This window comes from Aspergillus foveolatus (assembly GCF_047715535.1).
Source record: "Aspergillus foveolatus strain CBS 279.81 unplaced genomic scaffold BDW70scaffold_128, whole genome shotgun sequence".
Taxonomy (NCBI): domain Eukaryota; kingdom Fungi; phylum Ascomycota; class Eurotiomycetes; order Eurotiales; family Aspergillaceae; genus Aspergillus; species Aspergillus foveolatus.
In genome coordinates this window covers 1-22,294 of record NW_027396192.1, presented here as the reverse complement: position 1 = coordinate 22,294, position 22,294 = coordinate 1, and the positions used below count along the sequence as shown (strand labels likewise).

General features: G+C 50.9%; 12 protein-coding genes across 12 annotated transcripts; 7 read left to right on the top strand and 5 right to left on the bottom strand.

Moving 5' to 3' along the window:
- The first annotated feature begins 138 nt into the window (after positions 1 to 138).
- On the top strand, positions 139 to 973 carry nctB (negative cofactor 2 transcription regulator complex subunit NCB2). Its single transcript, XM_073743471.1, has 4 exons — positions 139 to 247; positions 300 to 326; positions 405 to 664; positions 721 to 973. Exons 1-4 carry the CDS (start codon positions 226 to 228, stop codon positions 847 to 849), a joined length of 438 nt encoding a protein of 145 aa, XP_073591037.1. The 5' UTR covers positions 139 to 225; the 3' UTR covers positions 850 to 973.
- A 370-nt stretch (positions 974 to 1,343) lies between these two features.
- BDW70DRAFT_18849 (putative chromatin remodeling complex subunit (Arp9)) lies at positions 1,344 to 3,647 on the top strand. The gene is made up of 3 exons (XM_073743470.1): positions 1,344 to 1,389; positions 1,448 to 2,852; positions 2,910 to 3,647. The coding sequence occupies exons 1-3, from the start codon at positions 1,360 to 1,362 to the stop codon at positions 3,467 to 3,469; spliced, it is 1,995 nt and encodes a 664-aa protein (XP_073591036.1). The 5' UTR covers positions 1,344 to 1,359; the 3' UTR covers positions 3,470 to 3,647.
- A 193-nt stretch (positions 3,648 to 3,840) lies between these two features.
- On the top strand, positions 3,841 to 5,077 carry BDW70DRAFT_18843 (putative C2H2 finger domain protein (Kin17)). Its single transcript, XM_073743469.1, has 4 exons — positions 3,841 to 3,928; positions 3,988 to 4,061; positions 4,126 to 4,306; positions 4,363 to 5,077. The coding sequence occupies exons 1-4, from the start codon at positions 3,875 to 3,877 to the stop codon at positions 5,059 to 5,061; spliced, it is 1,008 nt and encodes a 335-aa protein (XP_073591035.1). The 5' UTR covers positions 3,841 to 3,874; the 3' UTR covers positions 5,062 to 5,077.
- Positions 5,078 to 5,457: 380 nt separating this feature from the next.
- On the top strand, positions 5,458 to 7,920 carry BDW70DRAFT_145209 (uncharacterized protein). Its single transcript, XM_073738391.1, has 2 exons — positions 5,458 to 6,191; positions 6,247 to 7,920. The coding sequence occupies exons 1-2, from the start codon at positions 5,885 to 5,887 to the stop codon at positions 7,743 to 7,745; spliced, it is 1,806 nt and encodes a 601-aa protein (XP_073591034.1). The 5' UTR covers positions 5,458 to 5,884; the 3' UTR covers positions 7,746 to 7,920.
- Positions 7,921 to 9,197: 1,277 nt separating this feature from the next.
- Positions 9,198 to 9,834, bottom strand: BDW70DRAFT_164694 (uncharacterized protein; the record flags this gene model as incomplete). Its single annotated transcript, XM_073741529.1, has 2 exons — positions 9,198 to 9,526; positions 9,573 to 9,834. The coding sequence occupies 2 exons, from the start codon at positions 9,832 to 9,834 to the stop codon at positions 9,198 to 9,200; spliced, it is 591 nt and encodes a 196-aa protein (XP_073591033.1).
- An 880-nt stretch (positions 9,835 to 10,714) lies between these two features.
- Positions 10,715 to 11,631, top strand: BDW70DRAFT_145208 (zinc finger CCCH domain-containing RNA-binding protein). The gene is made up of 2 exons (XM_073738390.1): positions 10,715 to 11,131; positions 11,186 to 11,631. The coding sequence occupies exons 1-2, from the start codon at positions 10,831 to 10,833 to the stop codon at positions 11,512 to 11,514; spliced, it is 630 nt and encodes a 209-aa protein (XP_073591032.1). The 5' UTR covers positions 10,715 to 10,830; the 3' UTR covers positions 11,515 to 11,631.
- Positions 11,632 to 11,847: 216 nt separating this feature from the next.
- BDW70DRAFT_166376 (Nse1 non-SMC component of SMC5-6 complex-domain-containing protein) lies at positions 11,848 to 13,312 on the top strand (the record flags this gene model as incomplete). The annotated part of the gene is made up of 3 exons (XM_073741972.1): positions 11,848 to 11,971; positions 12,016 to 12,638; positions 12,688 to 13,312. The coding sequence occupies 3 exons, from the start codon at positions 11,848 to 11,850 to the stop codon at positions 12,931 to 12,933; spliced, it is 993 nt and encodes a 330-aa protein (XP_073591031.1). The 3' UTR covers positions 12,934 to 13,312.
- BDW70DRAFT_166374 (intradiol ring-cleavage dioxygenase) lies at positions 13,291 to 14,411 on the bottom strand (the record flags this gene model as incomplete). The annotated part of the gene is made up of 2 exons (XM_073741971.1): positions 13,655 to 14,411; positions 13,291 to 13,564 (listed from the first exon to the last, which is right to left on the bottom strand). The coding sequence occupies exons 1-2, from the start codon at positions 14,383 to 14,385 to the stop codon at positions 13,291 to 13,293; spliced, it is 1,005 nt and encodes a 334-aa protein (XP_073591030.1). The 5' UTR covers positions 14,386 to 14,411.
- An 898-nt stretch (positions 14,412 to 15,309) lies between these two features.
- BDW70DRAFT_18822 (uncharacterized protein) lies at positions 15,310 to 16,326 on the bottom strand. Its single transcript, XM_073743468.1, has 3 exons — positions 16,222 to 16,326; positions 15,892 to 16,172; positions 15,310 to 15,848 (listed from the first exon to the last, which is right to left on the bottom strand). Exons 2-3 carry the CDS (start codon positions 16,060 to 16,062, stop codon positions 15,555 to 15,557), a joined length of 465 nt encoding a protein of 154 aa, XP_073591029.1. The 5' UTR covers positions 16,063 to 16,172; positions 16,222 to 16,326; the 3' UTR covers positions 15,310 to 15,554.
- BDW70DRAFT_18818 (uncharacterized protein) lies at positions 16,029 to 16,739 on the bottom strand. Its single transcript, XM_073743467.1, has 3 exons — positions 16,658 to 16,739; positions 16,222 to 16,609; positions 16,029 to 16,172 (listed from the first exon to the last, which is right to left on the bottom strand). The coding sequence occupies exons 2-3, from the start codon at positions 16,580 to 16,582 to the stop codon at positions 16,135 to 16,137; spliced, it is 399 nt and encodes a 132-aa protein (XP_073591028.1). The 5' UTR covers positions 16,583 to 16,609; positions 16,658 to 16,739; the 3' UTR covers positions 16,029 to 16,134.
- Positions 16,740 to 18,245: 1,506 nt separating this feature from the next.
- BDW70DRAFT_154355 (glycoside hydrolase family 11 protein) lies at positions 18,246 to 18,956 on the top strand (the record flags this gene model as incomplete). The annotated part of the gene is made up of 2 exons (XM_073739832.1): positions 18,246 to 18,511; positions 18,557 to 18,956. 2 exons carry the CDS (start codon positions 18,246 to 18,248, stop codon positions 18,954 to 18,956), a joined length of 666 nt encoding a protein of 221 aa, XP_073591027.1.
- A 149-nt stretch (positions 18,957 to 19,105) lies between these two features.
- BDW70DRAFT_154354 (zinc-dependent alcohol dehydrogenase family protein) lies at positions 19,106 to 20,133 on the bottom strand (the record flags this gene model as incomplete). The annotated part of the gene is made up of 2 exons (XM_073739831.1): positions 19,106 to 19,597; positions 19,687 to 20,133. The coding sequence occupies 2 exons, from the start codon at positions 20,131 to 20,133 to the stop codon at positions 19,106 to 19,108; spliced, it is 939 nt and encodes a 312-aa protein (XP_073591026.1).
- Positions 20,134 to 22,294: the final 2,161 nt, after the last annotated feature.

The following is a 22,294-nucleotide window of genomic DNA, read 5'->3' as shown; positions in this document are numbered from 1 at the left end:
GAAAAAAATCGCACGCCGAAGATAAGTAGCCCGAGCGGTGGGTTTCTGCCGCCTGGTTAATCCGTTCCGCTCGTCGCATCCATAATTCGCGATAAAGAGGGTCCGTCAGGCTTACGCTCGGACAAAGAGGCAACGAAACAGCTGACTCCATACTGTCACGGGTCTAATCTATACGCCTCTGCAGAAGACTTGCACTTGCGATCCCCTTAGACAAATACCGAAATCATGTCAGATAGGGAGTTTAGCTGTACGTCTTTCGCGTCTTGGCGCAACAATGTCACTAGCTAACACGGCCACAGCAAATGACGACTTGTCGCTTCCTAAAGGTGTGGACTACCTTGCGATCTTCCTTCGCGGGCGGCGGTGTGCTTCTTGAGTCGCGGAACTATCGCTAATAGTTACAGCGACGGTCCAGAAAATCATCACCGAGATCCTCCCCCCTTCGTCCGGACAATCCTTCTCCAAAGACGCGCGCGACCTTCTCATGGAATGCTGCGTTGAATTCATCACCCTAATCTCCTCCGAAGCGAACGACATCAGCGAAAAGGAAGCCAAGAAAACCATAGCCTGTGAGCATGTGGAGCGGGCTCTACGTGACCTCGGGTTTGGCGATTACGTCCCGGATGTCCTTGCAGTTGCGGAGGAGCATAAGGAGCAATTGAAGGTATGCTTTCTTTCCCTGGGAATTCGAGACATCTGGGGTGACTTCTATGCCTGCAGTCGCGGGAAAAAAAGCAGAGCAAGATGGAGCAGAGTGGGTTGTCCGAGGAGGAGCTGCTTCGTCAGCAGCAGGAGCTGTTCCGCTCGGCGACGGAGAAGTATCATGCTGCGCCGGAGGGGACTGAGTGAAGGAATATGGTTTATTCATGCAGATCGTATACCAAATGAGGGCTCGTGCTGGTCATGACGGACGGAGTTATACTTAAAGGGTTATGGAGTTATAGGCTTCTATCATAGTACACTTGAGGGAAATATATTTAGGTCGGTCTCGTTAGTTTAAATCACCAATCGTGTATGTTCCTGTCCCTGGTTTCATCTTCATTCAATTCATGTAGACTTCAGGGGTATTATTTCGATATATTTCGCTTTTTGGGCGTCCCCTGGAGAGCTCCATAGCAGACTGCACGAACAAATATGAAAGCTTTTTGACTTCGACAGCAGATTCTTCCATTAGCACGAAGAGCACAGTCGTATACACATGGAACAACATTGGAGGTAGAGATTAAGGTCAGATACAATGTCGTTTCTTACCTGAACCGCACTAACCGCATTTGGCGTCCCGAACTTCAGCGCGCAATCGCAGCAAACACCGCGGAACCTTAAGACTATCATTGAAAGCACAGCCTACCCAAGCTAAAAATGCCACCTTTTAAGGATGAGCATATCTTGGTATGCTCTCGAGATATTTACTGTTTTTATTAAGCGGGAGCAATGCTAATTCTGCCAGATGATTGCGCCAGGATCGCAAGTGACCCTGGCGCAACTCGGCCTCCCCGAGTCGTTCACACCTGCTCGATGGCGCTTCCCGACGCGAATGTTCCCGGGTGAAAAGAAGGGCGAATTCGAACCGTACAAGATCCGCGAGAGGCGACAGGAAGTTAAAATTGCCAATGGCTCGACCGCCCCTGGGGAGAAGGAGGACGTCGAGATGAAAGACCAGCCTCCGCAAGAAGAAGGGAAGGAATATACAGACGCGCCGAAGACGGAAAACACCGACAAGACCAAGGTAGAGAACACCGATAACACAGAGAACTCGGGTGAAGAAGGGGGCGAGGGTGGTGAGAACGGCCAGACGGTAGAGGAGGTTTTCTACGAGGAAGACGTCGCGTCTGAAGAAGGGGCGATCTACCCTATCGAGAACGGACGCATCGTCGACTGGCCGTGCTTTTTCGCTCTCTTGACGCATGTGTATAACACGCTCAGCCCGCCATTCCATACGCCTATCATGCTTATTGCCGAACCGGCTTGGTCATTGCGGGATCGGGAGATAATAACTCAATTTGTCTTTGAGAAGTTCAAGACGCCTGCATTTTGTCTGATGGACTCAGCGATTGCCGTTTGCTACGGATACGGCGTCGGTACTGCAACTGTTATTGATGTTGGGAAGAACAAGGTGGACGTCACCGCGGTTACAGACTTCGTGGTCAATGAACATGGAAGAGGTATTGCATTGGAGGGCTGCGGCGGTGATTACCTGACCGACCGGCTTCTGGAGCTACTAGGTTCGAAGGGTTTCACGCGGGATATGTGCGAGCAGCTGAAGCGGAGCAACATCACTGAGCTTCTGCCGGCAGGGACACCTCTCCCGGGTGCCGCTGCTACATCACGCCAGGATGGGCAGCCGCCTGGTCCTACAACACAGCCTGGAATCGTGGAAAATGCCCAGACCAAGAACCCGAACGGCACCGCTGAGAGCAATGACGACGACGATGAAGGTGTTCTGGATGTTGCGGCTATTGTTAGCGGCAACACCAGCGAGTTCCTTGCCGCGCGGGAGAAAGAGAAGGGAAATAAGAAAGGCGCTGATCAGGGCGCGAAACCTGTTCGTCTACCCAACTCTAAGAAGGAGAAGGCCACGTTCCAGTACCAGGAGTTCGTCAAGTTAGAGCCAGAGAAGGATGCGCCTAGCGGCCCTTCACGCTTCATCCGCCAGACTAGGGATATTGAAGTTGGCGTTGAGCGGTTCCTTGCTGCTACACCGAAGCAAGATACTGGAGACCGATTGACTAGCAGTATTTTTGAGGATATAGCAACTCAGATCCATCATACCATCCTGGCTGTGCCGGATGCGACGAAGCGCAGTGAGCTATGGGATTCGCTGATCGTCGTTGGTAACGGTAGCAAGGTAAAAGGTTAGTCTTTCTCTCTCAACGCATTCTCTGTCCCAGTCTATTTACTAAACATTGCAGGCTTCACCCAAGCCCTCATCAGCACAATCACGCAGAAGTTTGTCCTCTCGCCGTCCGGCACAATCTTTACTTCAGAAATTCCATCCAACTTCTCCACTCCCCTTCCCACCGGCGGAACAAATACTCCCGCCCCGGGCTTCCCCGGTCAAATGCACCATCCCGGCGGGCAAGGTGTAAACCCCCTTCTTGTCGCCGCCACTCACTCCGGCAACCCTATGCCTCCGGGAACCCCTTCAATGGACCCTCTCTCCCATCACCGCTCCACTGGCCACTCGCAGACTCCGACCTCCGTCCGCACCGTAAAACCACCAGAGTACTTCCCCGAGTGGAAGGAGCAAACAGCTACCCAGCAGCCTGCCCAGAATCAACCCGGTCTCAATGGGCCCGGTGGTCCGGCATCCAGTGGCAGCCACCGTGGTATGGAAGAAGCAGTTTTCCTTGGAGCGCAGGTTGCCTCCAAGGTGGTTTTTGTGATTGATCAGGGTCTCAGTAAGGGTTTTATGAGTCGTGTTGAGTATAATGAGAATGGCCCGTCGGCGATTCATGAGTATGTTATGTGAGCTTCGGGTCAACCGATTATATGGATGCCAATCCACTTTCGCCTCGTCTATGTCATTCGACGTCGAGCTTTTTACTTCTCATCTTCAGTGCTTTTATGTATCGTAGTTTTTACGAGGCGTGGTCTGTTATTCAGAAAAGCAATCTGTTAGGATAATGATAGGATAGGCGGAGTTAGTCAAGTAGTAGATATCAATGCATTCGTTTAATAGTTATCGGATCTTGTAGCTATTCACCTCTTGACGCGAGTACCTACATCTCGAAAATAGAAGCACGTGATTTTGGCACGTGACTGACGGATAAGCAGCTTATCGATCGCCGCCACCGGCCTCCTCCGCTCAACTTCTTATTGACCTAAACTCCGTACATTTTGCGCTTGTCAAGGATATTGATCTGCTATCGCCAAAATGCCGCGCGCTGAAGCGGGAAGCACAAAAGCGCTCAGTAACAAGCTGAAGGCCGTACGTTTTCTTCTATACCAACATGCCTCCCCACGAAATGAAGAGCTAACGTCATGCAGAAAGGTCTAGGTCGTCTGCGATGGTACTGCCAAGCTTGCGAGCGACAAATGCGCGATGAGAACGGTTTCAAATGGTGATTTAGTAGCATCCTATAGACGAACGTAAATTTATAACAGAGGTACTAATGGTTTTGCTAGTCACGTCCAAAGCGAAAGTCACGTCCGACAAGTTCTGCTTATCGGCGAGGATCCGAAACGATACATTGAGGATTTCAGCAGGCAGTTTATCAAGAATTTCCTGGATCTGCTGCGGACTACCCACGGAGAGAAGAAGGTGCATATCAATCAGTTTTATCAGCAGGTTATCGCTGATAAAGAGGTTAGTTTTAACCCATGCCTTGTAAAAAGAATTGTTGCTGACCTGTCTTGCTGTAGCACATTCACATGAACGCGACGAAATGGAAGAGTCTTACCCAGTTTGCGGCGCACCTTGGACGTGAGGGGCTGTGCCATGTTGAGGAGACAGAGAAGGGCCTGTTTGTTTCGTATATTGATCGGAGTCCAGAAGCGATGCGGCGGAGAGAGGCGATCATGAAGAAGGAACGGCAGGATCGGGGAGACGAGGAGCGGGAGCAGCGGTTGATACAGGAGCAAGTGGAGCGGGCGCGAGCAAAGGAAAAGGAGGAGGAGATTGATCCAGAGGCGAGGAATCTACAGCGTAAGGAAGGCGAGAAGCTCAAGTTGAATATTGGGTTCGGTGCGAAAGCCACGCCGCCAGCATCGACTGACCAGTCGAGAACACACTCTCCCGATGATAAGGAGAAGGACAAGGATAAGGAATCCTCCTCTCCAACGCCCGAGTCATCAGCGGCTGCCTCCCCCGCGCCGTCGCAAGTCCCTCAGGCCGCACCGAAAGTGTCCATGTCGCTAGGTGGTGGAAATAGCAAACCCAAGAACGTGTTCGCATCCGCGGCGAAGAAGAACCCGCTGGCTGGGAAAAAAGGTACTGTCGTGGCCCCTCCCAAGAAGGTGTCTGAACAGGAGCGGATCATGAAACAGGAGATGGAGGCCATGGAGCGGAAGCGCTTGGGCGGAGGCGGAATGCCAAACCCTAAGCGGCCTAAAGTGTCATGAAACGACATTGTTCGTCCCTTATCAAGGAGCCTTAAGAGGTCTCCTCAACCCCCCGCAACTTTCCAGGCTCCTTCGATCCCTCGCTCTTGGCTGGTCCAGCGAGTATAATGGCTGGTCGCTTACTCTGGAGGATTTTAACAATGCACGGTAACGGCTGAAGGAGCTGAAGGACAAGAATACCAGAACCATTTCTCCCGGTTCCTGATGTGCTTTGTCCGGAGCCCAGACTATTGATAATGGAGTAGTTCATGTCAGTACGGGTGCTGGCACCCACCACACTCTTCATCCCTGTATCTATTCGCAGATTTGGGATTATTAGCGTCAAAATAAGATTATAACGGCGGCATCACTTAACCCTGGCAGGTCGGCACTATCGGTGCCACCAGCCACAATCAACCTAGACCCTACGTGACCGCAAGTTTCAATCCTCAATGCCCTTCCACTTTAGAATAATAGTCTTAGGTTGATTGATCTAACCTTGCCAGTGCCCGCCGGAGTTGGAGTTTCCGCTTATGAAAGACGGTGACCCGTTTAAGGGGCGGTCTCAGCGCATTGGTGAAACGCATCTCCACCATCCAGCGCTCGACTTCATTTTAACATCTTTATCTAAAACAGCGTTGTCTGATGATTGGAGTCTCGACAAGCCTGGACCACCGTGCAATATGCTAGTCTCTTTACCTTTTCGCCCTACGGGGATGGTATAATAGCATCATCTCTCCCGGATCTGCAGCTCAAGTGGAAGATCATCCAGCTTGTCGTTCCTTTTGGTGTTTCCATTCGCTACTTCATATCGCCGGTCGATATACTTCCGTTCATTTTGAAAATGAAGATTTTTCTTTTAGGCGCGGTGCTCTCTGCCGCGCAGAGCGTCACCGCTGCCCTCGATTCGTCGCTCTTTGAAACCTACGTTGATTCTCTTGAACTCACGTCCTCGTTTAACCCTGTTGAGGCGGCGTACTGGACTGGTTACAAGCATCATCGTCGTACCCCGTTTGCTGTCTCTCCCGATGGCGAGTCTGCGTACCTTGCGTACCTCGACTCCAGCGAGACGGGTGTCCACGTTCAGCAGGTTGACCCCAACACTTTTGAGGCAGTGGGAACCACCGTTACGGTGTCTGGTGGTCAAGAAGGTATGTTCCCCTCAGTCTCCGCTTACGGTCAGGCGGAAACCAACAGAACATGCAGCTGGCGGTCTTGTCGCCCATAACGACGGCTTCGCCCTCCTCACCAACGAAGCCATGCCTTCCGGCACCACCAACGCTCCCTCTGATAACACCCCGGTTCCGGTCCTGTACCGCTACACAAACGGCGAACAAACCTGGAAGACCTGGCTAGGCGGCCCCGACGTCGAGTCCAGCCAAGGCTATCTTGCTTCCCCCGACCTCAACGGTGATCTTGTTTACTCGTCCGAAGCCGGCCTGTACGGCGCCTACTTCGTTGTCACCGCTTACTCGGGCTCTGCGTCCGGTCACTACGGCGATGCCATCCAGTACGTTAATGACAACGGCGAGCTTCAGACCATCTCTGGTGCAACCAGCACGTGGGGCTGCAGCCACAATACGGGTATTGCCTTCGAAGCAGCTTCCGAAGCTCCCTTCGCTAGTATTTGCGCAGAAGACCAGGGTGCAATCTGGCTGAACACAAATGGCCAGGGCATGACAACTGTCGGCGTGAAGATCTCGAATGAGAACACGACGAACGGTGCCTCGGGTGAGCCCATGGGTGGTATGAGCGGCAGCTACAGCCAGCTCGTTAAGCTCGACACGACTTCGCGGTACATCTTTGCCTGGCCTTCTCGCGGTGCTATTGATGTCACCGAGAACGAGTGGATGGGTGAAGGCTACACGCACGTTCTCCCTCGCAACCTGAACCGCAACGTCGCCATTGCCATCTTCTCCGACAAAAACACCCTTGTCGGCGAGGAGGCCACCTCTGTCATTGGCACCGAAGACGCCGATAGCCAGATCAACTGGATCACCACTGGCGACGCGGACCACACAAACGTCCACGCCGCTGCCTTCGGATCTGAAAATGCCCTGCTTACGTGGGAAGAGATTTCCAGCCCCATCTGCGACGAGTTCGTCGCCATGGGATGTCGCGGTACGTTCGCGGGCACGTACTTCCAGCAGGTTGATAAGACTGGTGCGACTGTGGGTTCTGCCATCAACTCTTCCGATGTCTATGTTGCCGGTGATATGGTCAATATCGGCAGCAAGATCTGCTGGCCGTATGTGAGCATGGAGTGGGATCTGGATGGGACTGTGAATGAGTGGGATACCTCGAGCACCACGACCACGGAAAAGATCTCTTTTGCTTGTATCTCTCTGTCCGGGTCTGGCTCCAGCTCTTCTGGCTCTTCTGCATCCGCAAGTGCCTCTGCGTCTAGCTCTGCGACTTCCTCCGCCACTGCGACTGCGTCCGCAACTGCTTCCTCCACAGGGTCGGTCTCCCTGTCCACCTCCGTGAGCGCGGAAACGCAGGCCGTCTCCCGGACCAACTCTGAGGTTGCTACCCAGCCCGCCTCTCAAACCACCGAGGCCACCGAGACCGCCGCTGCGCCTACCTCCGTTGACGCCATCAGCGCTACTGAGCTTCCCGTCTCCACCGCAACCGGCGAGAGCGCAACTGTCACGGCTCGACCCAACAGGAAGAAGGGCACGTGCAGGGCTCACCACCGTCACTAGGCTCCAATCTCACTGTAGAGGGTCCACAGATGGAATGGCTGGTATAAGTCAGCATGGCCGGAATCTGTTGTACGTCTCTGATTCGGCTTCTGTTCCATAGCCAGTATGTGTATAGGCACTTTTTCTGTGGATATCATGTCTAGAAAAGCAGAAATGAACGATTTACCAACTGTAAGTTAATTCTAATAGCTCAGCTGTGTTATTATTTGACGCCTTGATGTGCCCATGGTGAGCGACGGGCCAGGGATTACCGTGCCATTGCGATTGCAACAGCGCCTTCCAGGCAAAGCCCTTTTTGATACTGGCATGATTAACCTGGAGAGTAAGGGTATGTCTTAAATTCTATTGCCATGCAAAACCACAAAGTTGAGGTGATATTCTTTATCCGGGTCAGTTAGAAAGTCTAATCTGCTGAAGTATTGCTACTTCTAGATCGAATATACCCAGAAGAAGGTTAAAAGAAGTAGGAGATACCGACGCTGGAATCCAGCAGGGCGCTGGGTATCGATGTTGCAATAATGGAAAACTGTACTTCTTCAGCTGCAATGGGAGTCTCCCACTTCTTGGTAATGACTTAAAGCAATGTTTCAGTCCCAGCTTATCCCAGTAGACAGAAGACGTCCTGTCCGGAGTACTAGTATACTTCTCGTACATAGTTGTAATAATGCATTGGTCGGGGCGTCCTGCAACAGATGATCTAGTCCTGACGGATGAGCTTGCCAGCCTCGTTCCGTGAAAACATGGATTCGCAAATATCTGAACCAGATATCCTTCGTAACCTCACTTACCTTTCTAATTCATCAACGTCTCGGCCGACCTTTTTTTTATTAGTTGTCCAAGATTGATATGTTGCATGCCAGGCTGGATCTCGAAGCCATTCGATGGAAGATTTGTCACTATTCTTCTGGAAACAGCCATATCCATCTTGCTTATTCTGGTGACATTTCTCCCGCCATCCGCGTCATGAACATTGCCAATAGCTCCTTGTTTTGACTTCGTTCTCTGTCGAAATCCAGTTGTGGTGCCACTCAGCCTTCAGCAGTAGTATCTAAAGATTCCTGAGCAAGCTGCTGAACCTCGTTCCATTTCTGATATCCAGCAAAATGCCGTTCATGTGCATTGATCTCTTCGTGGCTGAAGGAATAAGGATAATTCCCCCAAAAGCCCAAGTTCGACCAGTTCTGGGGCATTTATATTAGGCACTCTCGTAGCGGGCAATTCCGGTATCTGATATTTCTCCAACGCGAATGAAGAGTTCTAGAAGGACACGAGGCACGGCCATGGCGTCATGGGCAAGTCTATTCTCTAGGAAGGTAGAGACTTCATATGCTTTAGCCAATTTGGCTTGCGTCCAGTCATGTGGAGCAGCAGCCTTGTCTTCTTCATTTAAAGAGTCCGAAGTCACGGGAAAGCATAGGCTGGATAAAAGCCTCTAGTATAATCCTGAGGGGGCTACAGGAATACTGGCCAGCGGGCCTGCAGAAATAATGGGAGTATTGACAGAGACTGGACATCAATCAGTGCAGTAATCTGGGAATTGTTCTTAGGCGCAACAAAGATATTTCCCATATGGAGGTCGGTGTGCCAGAGTGTTGGTCGAGTGAATTTAGCCAGAACGGGGTGAGAGTCTAACATGCGCATTAGGAGAACTGCAATCTCTAGAAGGCGCGCTTGCTCTTGGGGGCCTCCCCGATGAGCCACCGGTTGGTCTAGACTCTGCTTTGCAGGTTGAGAAAAGGCTCGTTTGGTAATTGATATTCCGAGGTCCGATAAGTTATTCACTGAACAGTCATTAGTAATAATGGATTAAAACAATCAAGTACTTACAAGGCCCATTGTTAACTGAGCCTTTCTCGGTGGGTATATTGGCGACTGTATCGACGTCAAAAGGGCGACCAGGCGAAGGGCCAACGCAAAGCAATTGCTGTTTATCCATGTCGCCATCGAGGTCTTGACTCTTTAAACGGTCCGCGTCTGCGCGTAAATACAGCCCACCATACGCTGGAAACGCGATAGCCGACAACTGAGCTTCAAGTTGGGTCAAATGCTTTATAAGTTCAAGCTTCTCAATTTCTGTCATCTCGCCCATCGCTCAAGCAACGGAACCCCGATGGCCTTCTCCATGACTATATCTCTGCCCCGACAGGGTTGGAATCGTCAGACCAAGAAAAGACACGGGGAACGGGAATGCTTGTATATTTCTTACTGACATATAACGCATAAGAGCCTGAAACATTTAAGGGCGGGCTATGATGCACTTACTGTACCAAAGTACCTACTTCAGATGCTGTCGTGAGGAATGTTGGACAGCAATACGACAGGGAACCTTGGCGATTAGAGCTCTCCTCTGAAGACCGGGTCTTCAATTTGCTTCAATTCTTGGAGATATCGATTGACAAGGCGCTAGGGGAACTAATATAGTAGGACGAGAGCCGAATAAGGTGCTGGGACGAAAGGAAAGGAAGATGGTAGTATGTAGTGCTCTAGCCAATGTGAGGGCACTCGGTAAGCGACAACGTTATTGAGAATCGATCATTATACTAAGTGACCAAATTTCCCCAAACCACAGGATCAAAGCCAGTCCGGGATGAGCTGCTTGGCAGCAGATCGCCAACAATGGCGCAGTATAGTTTTAAAGTAGGGAACAGTGAGCGATATCAACGCGCGACTAACAGCCGACAAAATATATCGAGGGTGTTGTCTGCTCGCGTTTGACTGGTTAAAAATCGAATCAGCTTTCCAGAATACAGCACCGTATTACTAGTAGCCCACTAAGAAAGGATGCGGCGCTGGATATATAACTGAAATAAAGGGTGAACATCGATACAAGAGGTTTTAACTGGTAGAGGTGTGCTGAGGCTTTCCCCGACTGTATCTAGAATATTGTGCCTTAGGCATAAATATTAGTCAGCCAATCCGCCGAAGCTCTCCAGAATCTTCAGAGCTGGGGATCTCATCGGAGAAGCCATCTTGTGACCGCGCCTCTGCTCCTTTTCCTTTTGCCACAACCTCGTTTCCTCGTCATCCTTTATATCACACCTATTCCTCAACTACCGCCTTTCTGTCAAGTAACCTAGCGCTCGCCATGGCCAACTACCTCGCCTCCATCTTCGGAACCGAACAAGACAAAGTCAACTGCTCTTTCTACTACAAGATCGGCGCCTGCAGACACGGCGACCGGTGCTCACGCAAACATGTCAAGCCGTCCTACTCTCAGACGATCCTCATGCCAAACATGTACCAGAACCCAGCCTACGATCCCAAGAGCAAAATGAACCCAAGCCAACTGCAAAACCACTTCGATGCGTTCTACGAAGACGTCTGGTGTGAGATGTGCAAATACGGCGAGCTGGAGGAGCTAGTAGTTTGCGATAATAACAATGACCGTGAGTTTCTTGCCCCCTTGTTAATATTGCGCAAAAATAACCTTGCTTCTGCAGATCTGATCGGAAATGTCTACGCCCGATTCAAATACGAAGAAGATGCTCAGGCTGCCTGCGATGCGCTGAATTCCCGATGGTATGCCGCGCGACCGATATACTGCGAATTATCACCGGTTACCGATTTCCGAGAAGCATGCTGCAGGCTGAATAGTGGCGAGGGCTGTGTACGCGGCGGGTTCTGCAACTTCATCCACCGAAAAGACCCTAGTAGCGAGCTTGACCGGGAGCTTCGCCTCAGCACGAAGAAGTGGTTGAAGGAGCGTGGCCGGGATGCTCGGAGCGTCAGCCGCAGTCCTAGCCCGGAGCCTACACGGCGGAGATACTGAATGATGGATTTGTTTCATAGTGGCGTTGGGTGAAAGCTCGTGTACTTTATTTCATGATATCAGGCTATATCGGTCGCATCAGATACTTCTATTTACATCTCAAATGGCAGACATTCGGTGCCTATCTTCTTGTACTAGGTCCGTTGTAGATGTTCCTGATCGGGAGATATGGAGGTCTTGGCGTTCGACTCCGGCGCGTCAGTCGCGTCGTCCGGTGGACAAAGAAAAGACACCCGTTATCCTTTGCCCCACGTTGACCACTTGCCACGGACTGCGATCTTGTTGATCAACATCGATTATTGTGCAATTTGTTCTGGCATCACAAGCAGCACGATGGCAGATGGAAGACATAGTTACGATGACAGCAACAGGGCGTTCCTACAGGCCCTGATGGCCCGCTCAACGCTGACCCTTACAGAGTCAAAGCCCATCCTCGCTGCTATTCTTTCAGTCCACAGTGCGTAGAAGATATGAAACATAAGAAAATAGATTATTGACCAGTTCTAGGGGGCGAAGAAGTCTCCCCGAACGCGATCACTGAAAACGACCTTACCTCATTCATTACGGCCGCCAACAGCGCAATCTCCCCCTTCGATCTCGAAATACGAAGCACTCTCCCTCAAGTCGAGCTCGACGACCCCACAAACGAACAAGTGACCCCCGAACGCGTTTACGCTCTCGTGAACACAACAAGTGACGGCTTGACTCAACTTGCGACGACGTACACTGCCGATGAGATCTCGTTCGTCAAGCGCATCCTCGATAGGATGTTCGAGACGAACAACAACAGAATCACCGAAGCCATTGCAATCAGCTCTATAGAGGCAATTCAGCAAGCGAAGGCGCCGGGGGAAGGCAGCCGGCGGGAGTCAGGTTCCGCAACACAAGCTACGCAAGGCGGGGCTGCTCAGTCGCTGAGCATGACGCAAGCAGAAACTGTCTTAAAACAACTTGTTGAAGATGGCTGGTTTGAAAAGAGCCGGAAGGGATTCTACACGCTGAGCCCGCGGGGGCTGATGGAGCTGAGGGGTTGGCTTGTTGCGACGTACAACGACGACAATGAGACAGGGCAGAGGACTAACAAGATCAAGTTCTGTGCTGCATGCAGGGAGATCATCACGATTGTATGTCATCTCCTGAACTGTCGACGCGTATGGTGTACTGACATAATAGGGACAACGCTGCGGCAACCGTGACTGCGCGGGCCGATTGCACGACCACTGCATGCGTAACTTCTTCCGCATCCAAAGGGCAGAGCAGTGTCCGGTGTGCAGGGCGCCATGGCCGGGTAACAAATTTGTTGGCGAGCGCGCGGTATCTTCAGGTCAGAGACGGAGCAATATCCGCCAGAGCGGCGTCGGATCAAGCACGCAGTTAAGCCAAGCTACGAACAACATGAGTGAGGAGGACGGCGATTGATCAGTCACATTGCTGTGACAATCAAATGTAGCAACGGCTCTTAGACACGGCTCTCTAATGCCCACCCAGGAACTTGCGCATTGTCCGAATGCTGCACATGTTTTGTCAGCCCGGTCCTATTCTATCCGTCCTAGGCGCAAGGCATTGCCGTTGGTTGGAACAGGCAGATCCGAGACCAAAGCTAGCCCCGTCAATTATCCGACGACTTTTCGAAACATTTACCGTCAGCCGTTTTCAGCATGCTTGGATATCGATACGATGCATTATGGAAAGAATGGGGCCCGCCCGGGATTTCTATCTCGACAGGCGCGCTAATGATAGCTTCCAGAAACTACCTACATAGCAACAAATGCGCAATCACTCATCCGCCGGTACTGGCAGACCATCATGGAAAACCACCTTCCTTCCCTGTTTCTCCATCGCTTCAATAGCATTCTTCTTGCGCAGCTCGCGCGCTTCCTGCTCCGTCAGAAGCACAAAGTCATGCTTCAACAATTTCGTCCCAATCTTAACTCCATACTTCTTCGCCATCTCCTCATCTTCAACAGTTGACAGGTCAACAACAAGCGACTCCTTCACACCGAATACAGGGTCGGATGTCTCGTAAGGGTCGCCGCGGGGGTAGAGCGCACTAAACCATCGCCATAACCAGCATTAGTCCATTTATGCTCCGCCCGAAATACAAGAAGAATAACATGAACTGAAACAAAACCGAACTCACGTAATCAGAAGATCCCACCCCGGCTTATCAAGCATAAAATGCACGTGCCCCGGGCGATTGGGATGCCTTCCCAGCGCCTTCAACATCTTCCCAACAGGGCCATCCATAGGGATCGGATACGGCACCGGCACGATCGCCTGGAAGTAGAACTCTCCATTCTCATCACTCCTCAGCACCCCCCGTCCATCTGGTCCTTGTCTGTTAGGATTTTGCACATCATAAAACCCTTTCGAATCCCCCTCCCAGACGTCAACCTTAACATCAGAAATCGGGTTTCCTCCGGTATCTTTCACAGATGCCAATACAAAAAGCGGCGTTGCGTCTGGGTCAGAATGCAGCACTGACCCATGATCCATACCCGCTGCGTCATGCGTATGGAACGGGCCCAGCACCGTCCCCTCTGTGGCGGGCGGTTGCCGTGGGTGGTTAATACTGTCCACAAGCGATGAGACACCTAGTGTATCTGAGAGGAGAATCATCTCGTGTCGGAGGTCGTCGCTAATTTGGCCGATCTCCGTCAGAAATTGGATGCCTGTGTTCCATTCTTCTGTGGAGAGGCGCGTCTCGAGGCAGAACTCATGTAAGTGGCTGACTATGCGGTTGAGAAGGTAGCGAAGGCGAGGATCGCGGCATTGGGAGTTCACGATGTGTACATTTTCCGTGATGTTTTCGGTTGTCAGGTCTTTCATGGGGGGAAGAGAAAGGGTGGAGGGGGTTGAGGTGGGGTGCATCTTGGTTGTTATTCAGGGTCGTTCTGGATATGTTGACGGGGTAAGCTGAAATCAGGATCGAGGTCGAGTCTGGAAATGGTTAACTCTTAAGTTTAGTCTAAAGAGTACAGAGTACAGCACTCTGACATGGGGCGTGATATTTATCGAGAGAAAGACTGGAGCTGAGCTTTAATTTTGAACTATTTAGATAGCCCCTGATGATCTGAGGGGAGCTTTGTGCAATGTACCCCCGAGCCTGGTCAGCCCCACATATGAGTAGCTGGTGTACAGAGTATGTCCTCGGTGTACGAGTTTATGCAGGTGGAGAGCTGTACTACGCTTCAGCCCTGGGTAACCCCACATGGAGATCGACCAGCGCCAGTGCTTCTCCACATTGTGGTGAATCTGTCGACATACTATACTCGTGCATTATTAATCCTGCTTTTCTCATGGGATATGGTGCGGCTAATTGGATAGAGGCCTTCTATAGATACGGAAAAATGCTCTATTTTGATCCGATCGTAGATCTCAACTTCGTCATCCCATGGTCATCTAAATCCGCAGGCGAGGCCGAATCCAGCTCATTCAGAAATCTGGTATCTCCGAGTACTTCATTTCGACGATGATTCCTTTCATCCAACTCGCCAAACGCATCGTCCGCGCCGAGTTCACCTAACGGTTGAGCCTTTGGCTCCTCCATTTCTGCCTTTAACCAGCCTCCTGGCCCTTGCGCATACTACGCCGTCTGCCGATCAATAGCCAAATAAGTGCGGCAATCATAGCAGCCCCCACAACACCGCCGACAACTCCGCCTGCGATGGCAGCTTTGTTCATTGAGCTTCTGCTAGAATAATAAGTCGGCCGGGTCATCGTGCTGGATGCGAAAAATAGGGAATAGCGAGTCGTCGGCCCATTCTAAAGGACCGGGGTTTCTCTCTATCTCAGCTGCTGTGACGGAGGAAATCGAGTAGGTTGATAGCGCGGGCTATCAGATCAGATACTACACGTCTGCTGAGTTATGAGTGGTGTGGACATACGTCGAATTCATTGCGGACAACTTCGGATTGTGCATCGTAGATAAAAGCTGATCTGCCATAGCATCCAGCAGAAGAGTTATCAGCCCAGGCCTGACGCCCACCAATGCCGAAAATTTGACGTCCATTGTGCGGCAGGCGTGTGACATTCGGCCTTTAGTTAGCCCTCTGGCGCGGAACCATCTGAAGGAGGAAACGGACAGGTACGAGCTGTCGGACTAGGTGAGTGTGGCAGAGGGAGAAAAGTGGGTGAGAGTCATACACATCGGTCACAATATCTTTAGACTCGAAGTCTGCTCCGCTGATGACGAAGATCTGCCACGAGCTGGCGTCGGGATCGTAAACAACAGAAGCGCAAAATTGAGTACGGGAGGTTACATTAACGTATGTTGTCTGCTTAAACCATTTTTGGTATTCAATGTCATAGATGTGAACGTAGTCCCATGCATTCTGAACTGTTAGTTGAGCATGTAAACGACGACAGCACACGCACCGGTGTAAGTTCTGCATCGATACCCTCCTGAACCGACGGTACCTCACCGCCGAAGAAAAGCAGTGCTCCCATCCTATTGACCGGAAGGTAAACCAGAGCGCCCTCATGTACGGGCGTAAAAGGGGCATCGAGCACGGCATATTCCCCGGTGGTTGTATTGAATTGGATCATACCAGAAGCATATTTTTTTTTGGTGCTGTCAGTTATTGAAGTCGTCGTGTTTCTGTCCTGGTATCCGCCAATTCAGTATGCCCCCTGAATCTCGGGGGCGTCGGCATATGCTGTGCGGATTAGTCCTGTTAGACCATATGCGGTTGGATTGAAACATACGGCCATATGCCAGCCGCACCGGCTTGACGCTTCCCTGCTGCATTTCCCATAAACCTTCGAAAATCTTGTACGTCCAGACCGCGTCATCCGAAGGGGTATCGCTCACACCACTTCCGCCGTAGCTGAGAAGGGTGCCGTTGGCTTGATTCGCCCAGAGTGCTTGATCTTTGAGTTGTGGGACACCGGAAGGAATCAGATGCAGTTTATAGTTCGCTCCGTCCGTAAGATCAACCTGCGAGGAGAGATCCAACTCGGCGAGGTAGTTGTCTGACCATAAGCAGCCGATCAATTCGAAAGGTGGGTAAGAAGCACTCGATCCATTATGGTCGTTGGGAAGAATTCCACCATTGAGACCAGTCATATACAGAGCATTGTTTGACGATATTAGCTGTAGGAGTTAACCAATTGCCTTGCCATTAATAGGCTAGCAACTTACCACCAAACTTGTAATTCCGACAGAACCCCCCAGACAGATCAGCCAGAACTTCCCGTTCCGCAATGGAAACTGCTCTCGCTGCCAATTGCATCACGAAAAGCCCCAGCAATACGCGGAGAAAGGATGGCATTTCGTGAACTCGCCTCGATGAGATTACACCAGGAATTCAAACTCTGAGAGTACTGCGCAGGATGAGCGACCGCCCTATAAGGCCTCCCGTCATCGGCCCATGTCTATGCCCCATTCTTGTTGCTCGTCAGAGGTCGCACAGGTATGGTTGCAGTCAGCGATCTCCTAGACATTACTGCTTCCGAATTCAGTCTGCAGGTGTTCCGCCCATTTAATGGCTGCACTTGTGACGTGGCGTCGGGCCAATGCGCGGTTGCTTTTGTTTAGATGTGGCGGCGGACGGTGCGACTTGGCAGCGGTCACGGTTCTTAGTTCAGACTTCATTGCCTCAGTGACAATGAATTTCAACCCGGAGGAAGGGTAAGATAGAAAAATACTCACTCCTTGACCTCGTAAAGGCTGGAGCTTCGCAAGCGTTGCCGGTTCCCTGAAGGCAATGCGAACTCGCTCTCGCTGCCTTTAGCTGGGTTTGGTAGTTTCACCGGAATGTGTCTCTGGAAGACTGCTGAGCAACATGAAATAAGGACTGGACGTCCAGGTCCAGTTTGCACTAGGGCCTTATGTCGTGATAGCTGTGTTCTGGCTGGATGGTCCAATGATCTAACATTGCAGAGAAACACGTGGGAACACGTGCTTCAGGCCGTCCCTTTGTCCTCCTTCCACCCTCGAACACTCTGTCCTTGGCTATGCCTGGCGTTTCGACGATAACGCATGCCTGACGTGAAAACCTTATGCGTTGACGAATAATCGAATGTAGTACGCTGGTTGCAGCGAACAACGATATGAATACGAGTCAAGCTTGTGAGTAAGAGCATCGTGCCAGACATCACACGCAATACAGTTTCTATCAGCATTTTTTTCGGCGCTCAAAAAGCTACTAACAGCTTGCTGCCCAGAATTGATCAGAACTTCCGCCGGAGATATCTCCATACGCACCGGAGGCCACTGTTCAGGCCAATTTTCCCGCAGGGAGATCGCTGATCTTCACCCGCAATCCTTCAAGGCTTCTACTCAGCCGAATCAGATCGACGGCCCGTGCCTATTCTGTATTCTGCCGGCGGTTCAGCCTATATTCTGCAGAGTATGTTTGGGATGGTGGCACGATATTGAAGCTTCTGGCGAAGCTTAAACGTATATGCCAAGACTGTCAATATACTTGAGACACGAACCATTAGCCTATATCGCGGTGCGAAACAAGATTTCTCACTTGACACCAGTCTACGTTTCATCCTGACACATGAGTGGATTACACTCCGCCATTGAAAGCATGGTAGCCATTCAAAGGCTTCGTGGATTAACCGGCAGCCTGAAGGATATTAACCCTCAAACACTCCGTCTCCACAGTCAGCAGTACGCCCGGGTTTAATATGATGGACGTGACTATAAAGCAACGTCCCGGCACGTCTCAACACGTCCCATTCTGCCTCAACACCAAGTGACTAAAACAAAAACCGGCATCATGGTCTCCTTCTCATCCGTTCTTCTTGCGTGCTCAGCCGTCACAGCTTTCGCTGCTCCCTCCGACCAGAGTATCGCTGAGCGATCTCTGTCCGAGCGTTCTACTCCCAGCTCCACTGGCACAAGCGGTGGCTACTACTACTCCTTCTGGACCGATGGTGGCGGTGACGTGACCTACACCAACGGCGATGGCGGCTCCTACACTGTCGAATGGACTGATGTGGGCAATTTTGTCGGTGGAAAGGGATGGAACCCAGGCAGCGCTCAGTATGGACGACCTTATCCTTTTCAGCGACACAGCTAACAAATTAGGACCATCTCCTACTCCGGCTCCTTTAACCCCAGCGGTAACGGCTACCTCTCCGTCTATGGGTGGACCCAGAACCCGCTGATCGAGTACTACATTGTCGAGTCCTACGGCGACTACAACCCTGGCACGGCAGGAACACACCAGGGAACTCTCGAGTCGGACGGCTCGACCTACGATATTTACACTGCGACTCGTGAGAATGCGCCCTCGATTGAGGGTACTGCCACCTTCACGCAGTTCTGGTCTGTTCGCCAGAGCAAGCGCAGCTCGGGAAGCGTTACCACCCAGAACCACTTTGACGCATGGTCGCAGCTTGGCATGACTCTTGGAACCCACAACTACCAGATCGTCGCTGTTGAGGGATACCAGAGCAGTGGATCTGCTTCGATTACCGTTTCCTAAGCGTCATCCAGTCGCTCTTCGCTTTAGTCTTATCAAACCTGTTGACAGGGCGCGTGCCTTCAACTTCCGTTGCGGATCCGATGGACCCAGCACATTTTCTCTTCACTGTACTGTTCAATTTCTATTCTGTCTATCGTTCATGTATTTTGTCACTCAACATCAATAACAACCTTTGAGAAATGCCGCTGCTGCTCCAGATACTCATACGCCTCCCTTATCTCCGTAAACCCAAAAACCCGCTCATCGACCACGGGCTTGATGAGCTTCTCGTCAATAAGGGCATTCATTTCCCTAAACTGCTCCCGCGTGCCCAGCAGGAAACCCCTCGTCGTACAGAGATATGTCAGTCCGTCCATAATTGATGGTACCTGGACATTCTCAGATGCACCAAGTAATCCCGTCAGGGCAACAAGGCCATCCGCCTTCACAGCTTCCAATGACTGGGTTACGGTCGAATGCCCACCGATGTCAACGACGATATCGACACCCCTGTTGTTTGGCGTCAGGGATTTTGCAACCTCGCCCCAGTTTGGGGTTGTCTTATAGTTTATTACGTGGTGCGCGCCGAGGGAGGACAGTCTTTTGGCCTTGAGATCTGAGCTCGTGGTGGCTATTACGCTTGCGCCGGCTGCGAGAGCAAACTATCCATTCTGTCAGTATCTCCTTCCCGGCTCTCCCTCTTGAGGTTAATGCAGCATCAAAACAGAATAGAATAGGGAACTACACATACCTGTAGAGCAGCCACACTAACGCCTCCGCTTCCCTGCAGAAGCACATACTTCCCCTCGAGCGCATTTGTAAACTCCCTCGTCCTCGCACTAGCAAGGCCCGGTCCAAAAAGCGCATTCCAAGCCGTTAGTCCCGAGCATGTCAGCGTTGCCGCCTCCCGAAATCCCAGTGTACTCGGCATCTTCACCAGAGAACTTTCATGGAAAACAGCATACTTCCGCAACGTTCCATGAGCACTGTGCCCCAGTCCCGCAGCGATATCCGTAAAGGTAGCCGGCTCGTTATCGTCTTGGTGGACGGTCAGATGTGTAACAATCTTTTCGCCTGGCCTGAAACTTGTCACGGATGAGCCGATTTGTAGGACTTCGCCCGCGCCATCGGAAGAAGGGGTTACTGGAGGGTTGATAGAAAGGCCAAACTTTCCCTGTCGAAGCAACTCGTCAGTCATCGTGCCTAAATCAAAGGAGGGCCAGCTGAGGAGGTGAGGTATGTACCTTAGCAATCACCAACTCGCGATGATTTATCGACGCGGCGTGGATACGCACGAGGACGTCATTTGGTCCGAGCGGCGGGAGCTCATAGTTGGCGATGAATTCAAGTGATGAAACGCCGTTTTGCCCCGTTAGAACCCAGGCAGGGGTTGTTGATATCGTGGTGGACATGGATATGGATATCAGCTGGTGTCACTGCGCATGATAGAGGCTCATGGACTCTGGGAACTCGGCTCGAGCTCTGGAGCGGATAACGTGGGGAATTCCAGATTTATACGCCAGGCGTCCGACAATGAATAGCCCAGGTGGAACTGGACTGAAGAACTTGAGTCGTGATGGCTCCACTCGTTCCAAAGTTTGGAAATCGATCCGGAGGGAGAAGCACGGAGAAGAATTCGAAGATCATCATCGTCTGCGTGAGATTCGCTGAGACGAGTCCATGAAATGTCCAATATTATTTGATGGCTGGGTACATCGTTTGCACGGACAGCTCAAGAGCTTGCTACAATGAACCTGATATTACGTCAATTCCACAAGGTGATTACAGGAGTATAGAGATAAAAATGTAAAAAAAAAAACGCAGGAACGCAACATCAATCACTCCTTCATCGATATCATTCCAGAAATTCTCATAACATTGGGACAGCCTAAATGACGCCTCAGATGGACTATGAATAGAAGACGCTAAGCCCTACTTACCGCGGATCAGGGCTTCGGCAATGCAACCATGCTTACTTATATTTGAACTGTTTGTGGTGGAAACAGGAACGTACACTATTTATTTCTGTTGTGAATCAGGGCATGACATGTGTGTCATCTGTAAGCTCATGCTTTTAAGCAATAACTTATCCAAAGTATTGTATTTGTACCCCAGAAAGCCTTCGTAGCGCTTTCCTGGTGGAATTTTATTCGAAAGATCTATTGATATGGATCAATTCAATTTTGCTAATGTTGAATATGGCCGTATAGCCGTCCCGACGGATTAATATTGGGCAGATGAAGTAGATGTGACGGGAATCGAAGCAGTCGTGGCTGTTCGGACAACCATGCGAAGGCCCGCTGGCCGAGAACAAACCAGATCGAAGCCAACAGTCACGCTCAATAGGTGAGCAGCATTCTGTAACGAATACTAAACATATAGATATTGTCTAGCAACAGGTTAGGAACTGTTAGTCGGTTCCTATATGAGAGGCAATGAGAACCTTAATTTTGCGGACAATATGCGGTAATTGTCTGGTCTATTGTTCGACCTTGGACGTAGATGACTCTGTTACTGTTCTATCCTGCGTTCAGTCAGCGTGCTTTATGTTACTTTGTATTTTTATCTAGGATCAGTGTTTGGGAATGGGATGGCTGCCAAAGAGGGCGAGGAAGTACGTAGAGTGGTGTGAAGCGGTTGACGCGGGGAGGTTCTTGCTGGCTTCGGGCACCTGAATGAATGGCAGTTCTGATCGAATATAGGGTACAAGTCCCGCCTGTAATCGGGAGGGATTAATTCTGAAAGAAATACATGCCGTTCTATGGTAGCTGAGAGGCAGCGGGGCGGAACGGTCTCGCCATGGCGGCGCAGAAGTCCTGCTCTGCTCGTCGGTTAACAGTGCGACCTGTACGGCAGTAGATGGTCGAGGAGCCCGTGTTGGTCTCTCGTTAAGCCTGATATGGGAAGAACGGGGCTACATGTCAGCAAAAACGCAGAGTCAGACGAGAGGAGACCAAAACAACGGAGCATACTTGGCTTTGCTATCAGCAGTTTTGTCAGAAAGACCAAGCGACGTCAGCCAATCGACCAGCTGCGCCGTAACTAGGGTGTGACAAAGACGGAAGCATATCGGACCGAAGGATGACTAAGCCACTAGGGTCATATCCATTGATATGATATAGCAAAGCAGACGATTTGACGGAGCCAACTGGATGCTTTGACAGGATTTGACCGGGAACATATCCAAAGGTTTGATACAGTATGAAGGCACGGGTATTTAAGGACGCTCCTTACCATGTAGTTAGTTTTGTACTTCGTGTCTTATTTTCGGAACAACCAAGATAGCCAACATTGTCAACGTTATCAAGTTCATTGCATTTCACTCTACCTTCCTTGTCTGATCTCAGAATATCCTTAGG

What these genes read in the sequence shown, in the direction of transcription:
- BDW70DRAFT_145208 (XM_073738390.1), top strand. Translation starts at nt 10,831, where the DNA reads ATGGCCAACTACCTCGCCTCCATCTTCGGAACCGAACAAGACAAAGTC. An exon ending in TTGCGATAATAACAATGACC is followed by an intron (nt 11,132 to 11,185) that starts GTGAGTTTCTTG and finishes TTGCTTCTGCAG; the next exon opens with ATCTGATCGGAAATGTCTAC.
- BDW70DRAFT_18822 (XM_073743468.1), bottom strand. Translation starts at nt 16,062, where the DNA reads ATGATCCAATTCAATACAACCACCGGGGAATATGCCGTGCTCGATGCC. An exon ending in TCGATGCAGAACTTACACCG is followed by an intron (nt 15,849 to 15,891) that starts GTGCGTGTGCTG and finishes CTAACAGTTCAG; the next exon opens with AATGCATGGGACTACGTTCA.
- BDW70DRAFT_18818 (XM_073743467.1), bottom strand. Translation starts at nt 16,582, where the DNA reads ATGACTGGTCTCAATGGTGGAATTCTTCCCAACGACCATAATGGATCG. An exon ending in GGTGCGGCTGGCATATGGCC is followed by an intron (nt 16,173 to 16,221) that starts GTATGTTTCAAT and finishes TAATCCGCACAG; the next exon opens with CATATGCCGACGCCCCCGAG.
- BDW70DRAFT_18843 (XM_073743469.1), top strand. Translation starts at nt 3,875, where the DNA reads ATGCCGCGCGCTGAAGCGGGAAGCACAAAAGCGCTCAGTAACAAGCTG. An exon ending in TCAGTAACAAGCTGAAGGCC is followed by an intron (nt 3,929 to 3,987) that starts GTACGTTTTCTT and finishes AACGTCATGCAG; the next exon opens with AAAGGTCTAGGTCGTCTGCG. An exon ending in GATGAGAACGGTTTCAAATG is followed by an intron (nt 4,062 to 4,125) that starts GTGATTTAGTAG and finishes TGGTTTTGCTAG; the next exon opens with TCACGTCCAAAGCGAAAGTC.
- BDW70DRAFT_145209 (XM_073738391.1), top strand. Translation starts at nt 5,885, where the DNA reads ATGAAGATTTTTCTTTTAGGCGCGGTGCTCTCTGCCGCGCAGAGCGTC. An exon ending in GGTGTCTGGTGGTCAAGAAG is followed by an intron (nt 6,192 to 6,246) that starts GTATGTTCCCCT and finishes CAGAACATGCAG; the next exon opens with CTGGCGGTCTTGTCGCCCAT.
- BDW70DRAFT_18849 (XM_073743470.1), top strand. Translation starts at nt 1,360, where the DNA reads ATGCCACCTTTTAAGGATGAGCATATCTTG. An exon ending in TTAAGGATGAGCATATCTTG is followed by an intron (nt 1,390 to 1,447) that starts GTATGCTCTCGA and finishes TAATTCTGCCAG; the next exon opens with ATGATTGCGCCAGGATCGCA. An exon ending in TAACGGTAGCAAGGTAAAAG is followed by an intron (nt 2,853 to 2,909) that starts GTTAGTCTTTCT and finishes TAAACATTGCAG; the next exon opens with GCTTCACCCAAGCCCTCATC.
- nctB (XM_073743471.1), top strand. Translation starts at nt 226, where the DNA reads ATGTCAGATAGGGAGTTTAGCT. An exon ending in CGACTTGTCGCTTCCTAAAG is followed by an intron (nt 327 to 404) that starts GTGTGGACTACC and finishes TAATAGTTACAG; the next exon opens with CGACGGTCCAGAAAATCATC. An exon ending in AGCATAAGGAGCAATTGAAG is followed by an intron (nt 665 to 720) that starts GTATGCTTTCTT and finishes CTATGCCTGCAG; the next exon opens with TCGCGGGAAAAAAAGCAGAG.